We start from the raw sequence: 16,286 nt of genomic DNA on the forward strand, positions 1-16,286 counted from the left end.
GGGTGGGTGGGAGTGTGTAGGTGAAGGGACGGGTAGACAGATCAGTGGACAAGTGGGTAGCATGGGTGATCCTAGCATACTTCTTGGAAAAAGCACTTTTCAAAGCAAGTTCTAGAGCTCTGTTTTCCTCTTTAGAAACCATTACTGAAGGCTGAATCTAGTTAAGGGAACTGACTTTGTTTTGAGGGAGAGCAGGATTCCGCCCCGTGTTTGTGTGGAGACACTAACGTGGAATCAGGACACAGGCCTTGTGCTGTTGAGCCGGAGCTATACTCTGACAGGAAGAACGCACAGTGCGGGGAGGGGCTTGCTCTGGGACCTCAGACCTGAAGTGTACAAAGATCCAGGCTTAGAAGAGGCGATGCTCTGAGCCACGACAGACAGAGCTGAAGAAGCACCCCCACTTCCCGACAACTCAGGAAATCCCTCCGCTTCTAGGACTTCCAATGACTGTCGTGACCCACGTAACGGAGCAAAGCTTAACCACAGCATCAAGGCGGTCAGGGTCCTGGCCCAGGCCCTCTCCTCCTTGTCAGGGTGTGGGGGACCAGTTCCCAGGAATGAAGCCCATGTGCCTTAGCCCCGACATGTGTGGTGTGAGCACTCCTACCATGGTCAGCGTCAAGTCACCCACACGACACTGACCACGGGGAAGCTTACAGGAGCCTGCACTGATTCAAGTCACCTGCCGTACGCCTGCTCTCCCTCACCGAGCTGTCCCCTCAGGTCACAGGGGGTCTACAGTCTGGGGGGCTGACCACGTCCAGCCATCCTGGTAACCACCTCACACAGCTCACATCCCATGTCCTCTCTTGGGCAAAGTCTCTGACCGCCCCTTCCAACTCACCCGGCATCTCCCACGGCAGACCTACAGACCTGCCCTCTCACCTGCCACCATGTGTAATTTGCTCCCCACGTAAAGACTGGTCCGTCTTGGGAGACTCACAGATGACCTGGACAGTCACAGGCGTGGGGTGGAAGGGACAGCACCCACAGTGAGGGGCCTCTGCCCTGAGCCCAGTGGCCGCTGTGTGGAGGAGGGGATGGGCCTGAGGCAAACCCCCCGTAATCCCACATCAAGCGCAGGCCTGCAGGAGGGCGCGCCTGGCACAACGACCAATACTCTCTTCTTAGCAAAGGTGGCGTGTCCTCATCCATCACAAGGTGGTGGCCGCAGGGCCCCAAGACGATGCCTCGTCTTTGTGTCCTGAGGGGGGTTTCAGGCGGTCCTACTACAAGCGGCCAGCACCCAGAGCCCTCTGTGCCTGAACCCTGGCTTAAAGGAAGGCCTGAGTGTAGGGTCCTCACACCAGGGCCAGTGGGGTGCAGCAGGGGCTTGTGGGTGCTCCTGCACTAGGCGGCCAAAGGCCACAGCATGGCGGGCTGCTCCTATGGCCTCTTCCTCGTGGCCTGTGCACACAGGGCCATGAAGGCCATGTTCACCACACAGCTGGGTTGCTCAGAGAAGGGAAGGTGGGATCTTACCTGCCACAAGCTTGGGGGGCTTTCCTGGAGAGAATCTACATGACAGACAACTCAGACCTAACCCATCATAACCTCCAAGTGGCTCTCCCTGAACTCAGGCCTGTCCTGTCAGCACCCGGGCACTGTCCTGGAGAGAACTCAGCCCTCTGCTCCAGGTCCACCAGTAAAGGAGGGGCCTGGGCACGGGTGCGGAGGGCTGAGTGGTGCAGCTTCACCGGCTGGCCAGGGGCGGGGTGTCGATGTTCCGAGAGCAGGCAGGGCAGGGCCTCCACCTCCTGTCCACTGTTCTTAAGTCCTGTCATGCTGACTGTAACTCACAGTGACCCTGTGAACCGGATGTGAACCCTACTCTGCCCTGCACCCTCTCCCCGTCACTGACACACTCGAGCCCACTGGACTGCTCAAACGACATGCAGGCATCTCTGGATGCTGCAAATGGTTAAGTTCTCAACAATTAGCAAGGTTAGGTTGATGGTTCAAACCCAACTAGCTCAGAGACCTGCTTCTGAAAGGCCTGGCCCGGGACAGCTCTACATACAAGGGGTCTGTCTCCAGGAGTCGGAACTGAGAAACTGGCAACTTCAACAACACCATGTCCAACCTCCTGTGAGACGCCCCTGTGGCCCGTGGTTTTCCGCTCGGCTGCAAACCTGGAGCGGTCTGAGCACCCCGGCCACTGTGGGAGCCCAATGGGGCATCTGCTGTCATGAAGATTACAGTCTTGGAAGCCGATGGAGCAGGTCTACTGACGTGAACTGAGCCCCCACACCCGAGTCAGCACGGTTAGACCACGAGCTGTTCTCCACGCTGTGAGCTGATGGCACTGTCCTATCGGCCAAAAATGGTAACGTCTACGGTGGCGTATGGTGCTGCAATTCCAAAGGCACAGCGTCTGAATCCACTGGCTACTCCATGGGAGAAGGCTGGGCCGTCTCCTCCCGTGTGATTTACTGCCGCTGAAAACATGCTGGAGGGCCTGCTACGGGTCGGTTCTGACTTGACAGTACACAACAACAACAACAACAACGTTAGTAGGACAGGACTGGAGCTGGTTAAGGGGACGAGGCAGGAGAGAATCAACAGCATAAGGATATGCAGAGTCACTGTCCTCTGGGATGTAAAGGATTCAACAGGTGAACAGAGACAGAGGGGCCTCCGTCCACCGAGAGAAAAGCCAGGAGTGGAGAAAACCTGGTGAAGTCCACGCCCCCGGGCTGAGAACCTCTTAAACCCTGGAGCCAACTGATGCCAACACACGTTAGAGACCTCCAAGGGCTCAGGGACCACAGACGCTGAAGGGAGATGAGGACTCTCATCCAGAGCCCCCCAACACACACACACACACACACACACACACACTGAGAGTATGAGCACCTTCCCCTGCACCCCCAGACCACCAGCCCCCTAAACTGTGAGAGAGTAAATTCGGCTGGTGAAAGTCACCATGTGTGTTGGTTCTGTCACTGAAGCACTAGAGAGAATTAAGGGTGACCAGGAGTTAAAATCAGCCAGGATGGTAACTCCCCACACCAATTCCACAGGCCACACCTGTCACTCAGACGACACGGCGGGAAGACAGGCCCTGGTGCAAGTCATGGAATTTCCCCCGCACATCCGAGTTTTATGGTTCAGGCAGCAGTGAGGTAAGGATTTGATAGTCTCAGGAAAAGCAAAGCTGACAAAAGAAACCCAAACAGAACACTAAACACCAAGAGACTAGAATAACAAACACAGAAACTGCTCTACATTCCTCCCAACACCCGTCTGTAAACAGGTGGGCTTCATCCTCAGTTAGCTGCCCGTCTGCAGGGAAGAACCTCGCCCACCGGGCGGGCTGCTGGGAGGCCTTTGCCACGGCTCCTCATCCTCCTGGAGCTGACGGGGCTGACACTCTGCAGACAGCACTCCAACGGGCCCCAGCACCGGGCCACACCCAGACACAAGGATCCCAGGCCACGCCTGCTTGTAAAGAATGACCTCAGTGGGTTTCGGTGTCCACCTCCCACCTCACAGGGCTCAGGCACTGGTCCAATGTCCCCAGAAGGCATGTGCAGAGCCAGAGGGAGACTGGAGGTGGGCACGGCACAGTCGTGGGAGGTTCAGGGCACAAGCCAATGATCTGGACTAAGATGGGCTGGGCAGGAGCTGGAGGGAGCCACATGGCCATGCCATGCGGGCGGCGGGCCTGACCGCAGCATTTTACATGCAGGTGAACGTGGTTTGGGAGGGACAGGACTCTGAGGACGGGACATGATGCCCATCTCACAGGACAGAGAGAGCTGGGGACAGTGTCTGTGTCATTGCCGCCGAGTCGGCCTGGATCCTGGCACCCCATGCACGCGGGACCACGCTGCCCCATCTCCAGGAGGTGTGAACCGGGGTGTGCTGACCCGCAGGGCGTGTGCTGACCCGCAGGGTGGACTGCCAGGCCCTTCTTCCTCGCCCGTGACAGCCTGGAAGGACCGCTGACACCTGAGCAGTGCAGCCGCCCACAAGCTCCACCGAGAGGCTGTGCCTACAGCTGCAGCTGAGGTGCGACACGAGGCATGGAGCCCAGGTGTCCAGCAGGGAGGTGAGAGCGGCCGCCCTGACTACCGTCACCCCCGCATCGTCCCTGCGGCGGCCGAGCACTGTGAGTCAGGGACTCAGGCTGAACGGGACCGGTTCCACCCTGCTTCTACCCCAAACCCCACACGATCACGACACGCTTTGCACCGACCGAGCAGCCCCCCCCAGTGCTGGGCGTGTGAGCTGTGCTCTGTGCCTGCGGGCTCGCTGTCTCTGATAAACAGGCCTCTGTAACAAGCCATGTTCAGAATCACTCCAAACTGCTGCTGCTTCCAGTTCTTCCCCTTCCTCCCTCCCGCCTTCTGTGATGAAATATCCTGCTGCAGGCCCACCAGGTCCCCGGCCCCCTGACGGGATGCCGTGCAGGCAGGGAGGGTGGCAGGTCTGCCTGCTACACAGGAACCATCCCATCATGGTAACAGGTGACCGTGACACACAGCGGTGCTGCTGCTGGACAGAGCCCACGTGGCGCTGAGACTTGGGTGCAATGCCAGCCTGCCAGGCCGTGCGTCTGCGGTGAAATACCGCCCGGTCGCCAGCGTTCACGCGCCGTTCCTGCCCAGCGCGGGTGCGGCCGGGGAGACGGCCTGTCATTCCTCACTGCCACTCGCTGCGTGTCCCGCGGCCGGGCTGCTGCCTGATTTATTCCCTGGTCCCCAGCTGCTCACCTTGTAGCAGTAATAAAAATATTTTCACTCGGTGACAATAAAGCTGAATCTAGTTTACTAGCTGTAACTGAATTCTGCCTGGAAAGAATAAGTCAATTTTAAGTGGAGGGTCGATGAAAAAGCAGCCCGTCCAGGAGTCGGACCGGCACAGGGCTGCGTCCCTGGGCTCAAGGAGGGTGGAGAGGGGCCGGGCCGGTCTGGGCGCTATACATGGGTCACTGTACCCACAGCCTGAAGGACAACACTGTAAACCGATAATGAGGAGAACAGCCCCCACCTCCGAGCTTCAGTCAGCTCTGTCACTGGGGGACAGAGAGCCCAGCTGGGAGGCTGGGAGGCCCCGAGAGCCTTCCTCACTCAACAGGGGCCAACCCCAGCCCACGGAAACCCTGCAGCTGGCCCCCCAATGCCACAAGGCACCAGTGGACGCTCAGAGGGCTGGTGATGACGATGTCAAGCCTGCTGCCCTCAGTCCATTCTGACGCCGGCTGAGCTGCCCACAGTGTGTTTGCCGTCGACTTTACGGCAGCATACGGCCTAGGTCTTCTGCAGAGCTGATAGGTGGTTCTGAACCACCAACCTCTAGGTTAGTTAGTCCAGTGCAAGCCATTACCACTGCCACCCCCTGCTGACCCCCAGCGACCCTGCGGGCAGAGCAGAACTGCACACAGTTCCGAAGGCTGTAACTAGTCACGGAATCTGGCGACCACTTCTTTCTCCTGAGGGGTGGCTGCTGGGTTCAATCCAAACACCTTCCTGCTAATGGTCAGCCCAGCGCGTAACCCAGCACCAGCAGTGCCGTCAAGTCCATCCCGCCGGGGGACCCTCCGCTGGGGGCCACAGCGGCACAGCTCAGGTGTGGGCACGGGTCCCAAGCACAGAAAGCGCGGTGGGGTGACAGCCCCCCACACCGCACGCTCCTCCCTCTCTCTTCACCACCCAGTCGGCACCCACCAGAGCTGACCGTCAGTGGCTTCAGAGGCTGTAATTCGCACAGGAGGACATCCTGTAGTCCCCTCTGGAGCAGCTGGCGGATTCAAACTGTCCAAGAGGCGCTGCCTTTGGGGTAACTTCCTGCCCACCAGGCCACGAGGGCTCATAAGAGAGCTACGCACCCAGAGCTTGGCCACCCCGCTCCGTGGAGAGGGACGCAGTGCAGAGAGCCCCCAGGTGCAGAGCTGCAGACTCCCTTCAGCCTCCGTGGTCCAACCAAGATTCTCGCTCCGCCCTCCCTGACTCACATCCAGAGAGTCTCTGATCCTGCAACCAGCCACTGTCCAAAGGCCACGCTCACCGGACCCTCCCTATACTCCCGCCCATGAGTCTGACCTGGGCTCCCCAACCCTCGCCATCCTCCTTCCGCCCACCACTCCAACCTGGGCTCACCTCACCCTCACCCCACACACACCTGACACCACACTCTAACCGGGGCTCCCCTGACTCTCACCACAGTCACCCCACACACTCTGACCAGATCCTCTCCATACTCCTCCACCCTAACTCTGACCTGGGCTCCCCTGACCCTCACCATACTCCCCTCTACCCCCAACTCCCACCACTCTAACCTGGGCTCACCTCACTCTCCCCCCTCCCCCCACTCTCTCCTCCTGCCCTCCCTCTCTCGCTCTTACTCCGTGCCCCCAACTCAGACCTGGGCTCCCCTGACCTTCACCATACTCTCCTCTACCCCCAACTCCCGCCACTCTAACCTGGGCTCACCTCACCCTCCCCCTTACCCCCTCCCTCCCTCTCTCGCTCTTACTCCTCGCTCCCAAATCAGTCCTGGGCTCCCTTGACCCTCACCACCGTCCACCCCACCACCACTCCGACCTGAGCTCACCTGACCCTCACCATACTCCCTCCGTCAACTCCTACCGCTCTGACTGCAGCTGACCTGACAGTCACCACACTCCCCCCTCCTCGACTCCCGCCACTCTGACCTGGGTGGTCCAACAGCAGTGTGTGTGTGTGTGTGTGTGTGTGTGTGTGTGTGTGTGTGTGTGTGACTGCGTGTTGTAGAGGCGCAGAGGAGGGAAGGCAGGAGAGGAGGGTCGTCCCCTTGGCCAGCACTGCTCTAACTGCGGAGCTCCACCAGACGGCGGCCATGGGAGTGGAGGTGGCCAGGGGGCTTCTCAGTGAGGTGGACAAAGGCCAGCAGCTCCCACTCCGTGTGGCCTCAGCTGAGGAATCGCCCCGTGTGCATAACTGAGGTCACTCACCGAGGTGTGAGGGCCCCAGGCTTCCAGAAACCACTGGAAGACAGCCGTGCAGAGGGCTCATGAAAGCTAATGGAAAGAGCAGGCTCGAGGGCGTGAAGCCACCAGGAGCAGCTCCGTAGGCTCCACGCTGCCAAGTCCAACAGTCCAGGCGGCCTTGCCACCGTGACGGGCAATCTCCAAACGTGCTGCTCACCGAGCTAGTTCTCCTGTGCCGCTCTGTCCCAGGGCCCTAACAGAGACGTGCGCCCTCAGAGTTCAAGGGCTGGTGTCCCAGACACCCTGAGACGTGCGTCCTCAGAGTTCAAGGGCTGGTGTCCCAGACGCCCTAACAGAGACGTGCATCCTCAGAGTTCAAGGGCTGGTGTCCCGGACACCCTAACTGAGACGTGCGCCCTCAGAGTCCAGGGGCTGGTGTCCCAGACGCCCTAACAGAGACGTGCATCCTCAGAGTTCAAGGGCTGGTGTCCCTACCCCAATCTCCTGTCAGCTCTGAGAGAAGGGTCTGCTTCCTCCAGCGTACAGAGGCCCAGTTCCTCAGGATCTCCATGTCCTCTGGGCTCCCCCCACGCCCAGGAGTCTCCAGCACTGGGACCCGGGGCCCCACGGCACGCTGCAGTGCTGGCTTCCATCTGGTGACCCTGTGGTCTCCATTCTCACGCCCTGTTTCATTCTTGCTTCTAGGATCTCCTCGGACGGAAGTCCTGCACGTGTCACCCCAGGAAAGAGCTGCCATGGGGTGTGTATGTACCTCTATTCCTATCACACTACTATCATCATCACGGGGACCCTACAGAACAGCCACATGGCGTCATCACATCCATCATCTCGTTCAGACACGGGGGACACAGTTCAGTCCTGGGTTTGTGCTAAACCCCCCTGCGGTGTGAGTCCCCGGGGTGCAGGGTTTCTCGGGCAGGTTAGCGAGCTGTCCGCGTGCGGGGTGAATACTAGCCCACCTCACTTCTGAGTCACGGGCGGGCAGATGAGACAAAGAACGGAGCAGGTTTGGAGGGAGACAGATGCCACAAGGAGACAGCCACACACTGAGGAACGGAGGGCTGGAGAAGCTGCGACAAGGGCCTTCCCACAGAGGCGACCGGGAGAGCCTCCCCCAGATTCGGGGTGCCCGCCTCCTGACCTGTGACAGGTGACTCTCTGTGCATGGCACCCTCCCCCTTGAGGTGTGAGCAGGGCCCAAGACTCCCCTCAGAGGAACCAGGGGACCTCCTCCTGAGGGACTGGACCCCATCTAAACACCTATGTCACACGTGTGTGAAAAATGCATCTGGCCCCCATACACAAGAAAACATAGTCACGGACCTCGGATGCAGTGACCACGTATTTTTATCATGAAACTCACTTTCCAAACAGTCAATAATCACTACTAACCACACGAGCACATGTGCGAGTGTACGTGCACGTGTGTGCGTGCAACTATGTGGTAGTGACCACAATCACCACTGCCCGCGCTGACCCGGGAAGGCAGTTCCTGATCTCGCCCAGCTGCCACCATCAGCCCTCACCGCTAACAGACGCTCTGGCTCCACTCCTCCCAGGACTGACCTGTGCGTCCCCAGCCGTCTGCAGTGCACTCCACACCGCCGGACGGCACCACAACTCCTCAGTCTTCCTTAGTCCCTGCAGACACGGTGACTAGAGGCAGCCCAGTGTCAGCCAGACACACGGTGCACTTAGACACTGCTCTTTCAAAGTCATTTTCAAAGTCGAGGTACACACATCTCACAACACGCTTTCTATGTGGAAATTCTAGTACCTTCTATTACTACAGGCCACTGAAATTTGGCATTAATTTTATGTTATTTTTGTTGTTATGTGCCGTCGAGTGGCTTGCAACTCACAGCAACCCTATGTACAATAGCCCTAAAGTCTGCTCTGTCCTGTGGCAATTTAATTAGTAAGAAACAGATTAGCACGTGATACATATACTGAGCTCATACTAGTGCAATAAAGGAGCTCTGGTGGCCTCAGGGGTAAAGTGTTGCAGTACCAACCCAAAAGGTGGTGGTTCTAATCCACCAGCTGCTCCCTGGGACAGAGATGGGCAGTATCCTCCCCTGCAATTTACAGCCCACTCCCAGCCTGCGTGTTATTTGAGGAAACAAATGTTTAAAACATTTAAGTACTGCTTCCTTTTTGTGGATTTGTCACTGCATGCCCAATACTCTGGGTGGATTCAAACTGGCCAGTTTCTCAACAGTAGCTGAGAGTCTAACCACTGCACCACCAGGGCTCCATAAAGAAACTTCTTGCTCCATAATTTTTTCTTTTTATAATCCCACTTAGCCATCAACTTTTCTTGGTAATGTCTTTTCTTTCTGTTTTTTATTTTAATGAAAGTTTACAGAAATTTTGGATTTCCATTCATTCGTTATTGCACATTTTCCTCCCTGCCTACCCCTCCCCTCCACTTTGTTTTTCTCTTTGAAAAGTATAAAAAAAAATTCTTTCATTGTTATACAATCCCTCCAGTCCCCAGTCCACTCCACTATGCAGCTTTCATTTTTTACTCTTGTCATGACAATAATACCTAATCATATATTTCCTCCGAAACAGTTCTCTCCCTCATCTGTTTCAATGCCGTGTACATTATTTATCCCCTCTTAGTTTCCCCCCAACCCTAATGTCAGACCGTCTTTACAACAGTGGCACCATGCAATATTTGTCCTTTTGTGACTGAGATACTTTACTCAGCATCATGTCCTCCAGGGTCACCCATTTTGTATAACATTTCATGAGTTCCTTGTTTTTCACTGCAGTGTAGTATTCCCTTGTTTGAATATACCAGAGCTTCTCTATCCATTAGTTTGTTGATGGTCACTTGGGTTGTTTCCAGCTCTTTGCTATTGTGAACAAAGCCACAACAAACATGGGTGTGCATATATCTTCCTGGGTGGCAGTTCTGGTTTCTTCTTGGTGATTTCTTAGGAAAACTATTCCTCCTGAGCACACACATCAGACCCCTCAACTCACCGTATGTATGTGTGTGTGTGTGTGTGTGTGTGTGTGTGTGTGTGTGAGAGAGAGAGAGAGAGAGAGGGAGCGCGAGCGCATGTGTGTGTACATACGTACAGTCAAATGTCTTTCATCTGACTCAATAAAACCCAGACAGACATTCTTCTGGTAGCCTCACTTTCAGCCAGGATCCATCTGACATCAGCAGTAATATCCCTGGTGTCATAGACTCTACAAAATCTCTGAGTATTGCAACTTGAGGCTTAAATTTGTGTTTTAATTCTTCCACCTTTAGAAATGTCAAGTGAATTCTTCCCTTTTCATTCTCCAACTCTAGATCTTTGTACATTTCATTACAGCACTCTGCTCTGTCGTTTCATTATAATAGTCTGCTTTGTCTCCTCGAGCTGCGCTTTCAAATCTTCTGCTCATCTCTTTTCCTTCAGCATCTATATTCTCTTTGTTCTGGCTTCTCGACGCTCTAGTGCAATTTTCTGTTTGATGTCCATTTCGGTCATTTCTTTCTCTTCTGTTCCTGTAACGACTTTTTGCTCTCTTCATGGATGATATCCTTGAAGTCACTTCCTCACTCACCCGGTCCTCAATCATGAGTGTTCAACGCCTCAAACCTATTCTGGGGATGATTTTTCAATTTAGGCGAGACAGACTCCTACTTTGGTTCTTGTAGACTAGTTTTCATTTTCTTCAGCTCCAATCTGAATTTGCACATGAGCACACTGATGGTCTGTCCCACAGTCAGCACTTGGTCTGGTTTTGACAGCTGATGTTGAACTTCTCCAAACACAGACACGTCTAGGGGAAAGTGCTCCTTGGAGACAAGGCTGGTGAGACTTCGTCGCATGCATTTGGGGCATGTCCCTAGGGAAGAGACATCATACTTGTAAAGGCGGAGAGTCAGCAAGAGAGAGGAAGGCCAGATGGGTGGACACTGGCTGCAGCAATGGGCTCGAGTATACCCGAGATGAGGAGGAGGGCACAGGGCAGGACAGGGTTCAGATCTGCTGTTCATCGGGTCACTATGAGCGGTACGTGCCCCAGCAGCACCTAACAACAACGTCCTCACATATGTCTGTTAGTTTTCTCCTTTGTGGTTGGGCTGGAGATCATCTTTCTCTGCTGCACCGCCTGTGTTCTCATTCTCTGTTTTCTTCTCGCCGTAGCCTTTTATCGTGCTCCTAATAATCAAGGACGGGGATGCTGTACTGATCTCCTCCCTCACCTTTTAACACGGTCCTTTTTGCTGGAATCCTTAAGAACGTCTTTTTTTAATCTCAGAAGTCTAATCAGTTGTGCTAGGCTATGTGCTGGTGTACCAGTGAGCTCTGGCAGCCTAGTGAGTAAGGAGTCACCCTGCCAGTCCAAAGGTGTGCAGTTTAAATCCACTGCTGCTCGATGGGGCAAAGATGGGCAATCTTCTCCTGTGCAACTGACCGTCTCTGAAAACCTGCTGGAAGATCAGCTATGAGTCTCTTCTAACTCCATGGCAATGAGCTGAGATTGAGTTGCTGCGCTGGTGTAAGGGTCTTTGGTGGGACAGTGGTGAAGGACATATCTCTAAACAAAAGGCTGGTGGTTCAAACCCACACAGCAGCTCCGTGGGAGGAAAAGCTGAAATCTGTTTCCACACAGACGACAGTCATGAAAACCATCAGGTCAGGTCTACCCTGTCACACGTCGTCCCCGTGACGGAAATCAACTCAACAACATCTTTCCAGCACTCCTTATTCTGAGTAAACGTTCCCAGGCACGGGTAGGCAGGCACTCTCCCTATGTAAACTACGTCTTCATCTATTTCTACAAAGCCTCCTTACATTATAATTCTACATATAAATTTCAGTCTATTCTTTTTCCTCCGGGAACCCAATTATATATACATTGGATTTTCTTCTCTGATCTCTTTTGCTTAATTTTTGTTCTCTTGTATGTTGTCAAAACTTTCCTCAGTATCCTTTATTGGATTTTTAGTGATATTTATTCTACCCTGGGTACTCTGTAAATGTATCTTCATTTCTATTCTAATTTGGGCTTTCCTTCCATTTCTTTGCTGAGAGATTGGTCACTTCTTATTAAACAACTTGGGATTATAGCAGTTCTACACTGTTTCCTTTTACTATCTGAAGGTTGCTTATGTCTTGTGTCTCTTCATCTGTAAGTGTATCTAAGGGTCTCCATCGAGACAGGGGGCGATCATAGCTTCCGCCGCCTTCTGGTTGGTTTGGAAATAAATTTTCACTGGTTAAAATGCTATGACTTTCATCTTTTGTTTTCCTCTTTCAAAGATGTTCCCATATACTTTCAGTTCTTGATCTTTTCACAATAACAATTTCCTCTGAAATAGTTAAAAAAAAATTTTTTTTTAAATCCGCTCTGCAGACAGGGATGAGGGTTTGGAGTTCACAGTCCAAGAATGATGGAATCTCAAGGGGTGTTGGTGGAACTTTTCCCTGTTATGTATTATTTCTCTTTACTCTCACTCAATGAGTTTTGGAAATTTTAAATGTTCTTTCAGTCTGTATAGATCATTTTATTTGAAAAGTATTTATATGATTTAGTTCTGATCTTTTCCTCTAGAAATGATGTTTCACTCCCCCCATTTTGAGGTCCTTCATTATAAAATACTGGAGAAGCATGAGCAATCTGTTCCCATGTGATTGACAGTCTCTGAAAACCCGCTGGAGGGTCAGCTATGGGTTGGTTCCCACTCAAAAGCACCTAACAACAACAACAACAGTATAAAATCACCTTGAGAGTCAAGTGTCAAACAATCCAGCTTCTCCCAGGCAATGCCAACACCACCATCTGAGAACTGTTTCACTTCTTACTTGCTGACGTGTCATTCTTTGTAGACAGTCCTTCTCAGACTTCTGACACACTTGTCACAACCTCAGCTCACGTCGGGGTGACTTCTAGAGGAGCAAATGCCCACAGAACTACAGTGACTCCGGGTGCTGGGTTTATCTTCCTAGGTTCTGGTCTCCTGCTCAGTTCTGATCTGAGTCACCCTTCATTTACTGTTAGCTCATCAGAGCTTTTAAGAAAGTAGTTCTCCTTCATGTTTGTCTGTGGGCCTTTGTCTGTTCTTAATGTTACTTATCCTAGTGCTTTTACTCTTCAGTGGAAAATGTGGTTGGAATTACCGCTCACGGAGACAGACCGGTGTCCGCAGCACTGGGCTCAAGCGTCAGAAATGATGAGGAAGTGCAGGACGGTCCAGGCTCAATCTGCTTTCACAGGGTCCCCAGGATTGGGACTAGACGCACCAGCACCTGACAACAACCCCACCATTTCCTGAGATCCATCCTACTCATAAATCAATGGCTGTGTCTCTGTATATCTAATCGGGCCCAGCTCACCCCTGGCTCATCGCCGGCACTGCTGCGACCTTCTTCTCTACTCGCCTTCCACTGTGGCTGCAAACCTCCTCCTCTCAGCCTCCTCGCTGTCCGTGTAACACATGTGAACGCAAGGCGTGGGAGCTGAAGAGAGGGGCCTCACATCACTCACAGAGGAGGCGATGACTTACAGGTGCTTCCCAGAAAGTCAAGGTCACTCCTCACCCCCAGAGGGCAGGTCTCAGTGCTTCTCCTCTGACCCTCCAGCTGGCTCTCCTGCCCTGCTGTGTCCTCCACCAAACCCCTTCCCCCGACTCCTGCACACGCTCGCATCCACATCCGCTGGGACGATGAGCTCCCACCTCCCACCCTGCAGAGCCAACGCTCACTCTTGCAGCACTCCCAGCCAGGCAGTGCTCCAAATCAGGAAGTGCTCCCAGCTCCCAGCCAGGCAGTGCTCCCAAAAATGCAATGCTCCCAGCCAGGAAGCACTCCCAGCTCCAAGCCAGGCAGCGCTCCCAGCTTCCAGTCAGGCAGTGCTCCCAGACAGGCAGCGCTCCCAGCTTCCAGTCAGGCAATCCTCCCAGCTAGGGAGTGCTCCCAGACAGGCAGCACTCCAAGCTCCCAGCCACGTGGTGCTCCCAGCTCCTAGCCAAGCAGAGCTCCCAGCCCAGTAGCGCTCCCAAAACCTCACTCTTCTTCATCAAAGAGTCCAGGAAGGTGTTCCTCTTCACCAAAGTGACACATTTTTTTTCCCTGAAATAAATGCTGTCCTTCCCTAAAATGCAGGATGAGGCAGCAGCTTTTTAAAAAAGCAATTTTCCTTTCCCTAGTCTATCCTGCCCTTAATAAAATCTTTACAGTCACTGCAAAAGTTCCAAGCTCACAATTTTTCCCTCCAAGAGGTGAGTGCTAATGTGAGGATGGGAGCGGGGACTGCAGCCCATCGAGGATTCCTGCAGGCAGACACTCCCACATGGGGTGCCCAGTGCAGTACGGTCCGGCTCTGAGTAGCCAGGTGGGCATCTTCACTGTGAGGCCACCCACAGGCCCACGAGGAGAAGGTAATAAGCAGAGGGCATGGCTCAGCCTATCCCATCCACCATGCCCCCTGGGTGTGCAGAGCGGCCCCTTCCGATAGGGCAGAGAGCGCGCGATTTATGCAGAAGCCCACGTGGTGGCTTCCTGGGGCCGCACCTGCCCCTCGTTACACAGCCACCCTGCAGCCTGGCCTCGGCTGGCACCCGCGGAAACCAGCCCCCGGATCACGCTGACCGCAGTGCTGTAAATGAACACTCACCACCAGCCCAGCTGCCTCCGAGGCATAAACCTGCCTTCGCAGGACGTGGTGGCACGAAGGCCTGCTCCAGGGGCATCGTGCACGTCTCCTCCATGTCGTATTTCAAAGCCCTGGACGAGGCCGGCAGCAGCCAGCAGACAATCAAGGCGGAGAAAGGCCCTTGGCTGAGCAGAACCAGGGCTCCACAGGATGGGCTGGGCGGCAGGCAGCCACACACAACACTGAATCAAAGAACGAGAACGTATGACTGAACTGTGGGAAACTTCCTAACAGGGAAATTAGGCCATAACCATTAGACACGGCGCTGGAAATCAGATTCAATCAAGGAACAGAGTGGAGTTGATAATTTGTATGACGCCGCTTTACAATGTCATTCAAGAGCTTCGAAGCCAAGTGCCACCGTGCCGTGAAGATGGCTTTTATAGTTCCCCCACAGGAGGGGGGAGACCCGGCAGCCCGCCGACATCCAGAGACCAACAGGAACCATGTGTGGAAATGTGTGGACGCTAAACAAAGGGCACGCGCTGGGCAGCTGGGCAGCCGCTCACCAGCTCGCCAGCACTGGTCTGCAAAGCACATCTGCCTCTACTGTGTCTCCACTGACCAGGGAGCGCTGGTGGCTTAGTGGTAAGGAACTGGGGGGCCAACCCAAAGGTGTGCAGTTCAAATCCACTAGCTGCTCTACAGGAGAAAGATGGGAAACCTATTCCCGTGAGATTTGCAGTCTCTGAAAAAGCACTGGAGAGTTCACCGTGCCCTGCCAGTGTCCGAAATGCCCGCTTCTGCTTGGCACTGCTGTCACATTCATTCACCCAGCCATCAGGACCACACGTCCCGCACCTGCCACTCAATGAAGCCCCATTCTTGTACTGCGACAGACCGCACTTAGGAGGGGACAGTTTTCAGGCTGAAGAGAACAGTCAAAGCCCCACTTAAACATGAGAGGATGGCTGGAAACAGTCCAGGCACACACCACCATTTGTTATAATACGAGAGAGATTATTCCAGACCTGGTGCTCTGGTGGTCTAGGGATAAACCGCACTGCAATCCCAAAGGCACGTGGTTCAAATCCCACCAGCAGCTCCGTGGGGAAAGAATGAGAAATTTCCTCCGCCTCTAAAAATCCGCTGGAGGGTCAGCTGTGGGTTGGTGCCAATTCGAAGTCACACAGCAACATCAGCACAGAAAATTACCCCAACAGCCTGCTGCCCATGGCCAGAGACAGGATGCCCGAGGACAGGCCACTGGAGCCAGGCTGCTCAGAACAGCCTCTAGGGGAAAGCTGACCACCTCTTCCAGCCCTGTGATGCGGCCATGCTCAATTCTGATCGTCATGGCTTCACAGCAAGCAAAGGACCACCCCTACCCCTGCCTGCCTGAGAAGGGCACTTCCTGTCAGCCCATGGGCACCCTTGGGCACCTCTGGGCAGAGGTCACCTGCGGAAGCTTCTTCTGCATTCTCCCCAAGCTGCCTGGCCCCGGGAGGGGCAGCAGTGACGCTGGCTTACCATCAATCCTGCTCACAAGTCCCTCCAGCAGCTTCACTTTCATTTGAATCCCAGGCTGAGCAAAAGTGTAGTTGTCCTAAAAGAAGACAACACTGTTAGGAGAAATACACACATGCAATACAGCAATACACATACACACGCATCCCCCTACGTAACACAGTGATCAACATACACACACACAAATACAGCAATACACACGCATCCCCCTACG

At 54.2% G+C, this 16,286-nt stretch overlaps 1 protein-coding gene across 1 annotated transcript in view; it reads right to left on the reverse strand.

Annotated features, from left to right (window-relative positions):
• The window catches only part of TBC1D22A (TBC1 domain family, member 22A), a 265,500-nt gene that overhangs the window by 72,275 nt on the left and 176,939 nt on the right, over positions 1-16,286 (reverse strand). The window contains exon 10 of the mRNA XM_006888120.1: positions 16,076-16,151. Within this exon, the coding sequence (XP_006888182.1) occupies positions 16,076-16,151 (76 nt within the window). The remainder of the gene's footprint in view (positions 1-16,075; positions 16,152-16,286) is intronic.

Source organism: Elephantulus edwardii, unplaced genomic scaffold, assembly GCF_000299155.1.
Source record: "Elephantulus edwardii isolate Elephantulus edwardi_28Jun2011 unplaced genomic scaffold, EleEdw1.0 scaffold00064, whole genome shotgun sequence".
NCBI classification, from domain to species: domain Eukaryota; kingdom Metazoa; phylum Chordata; class Mammalia; order Macroscelidea; family Macroscelididae; genus Elephantulus; species Elephantulus edwardii.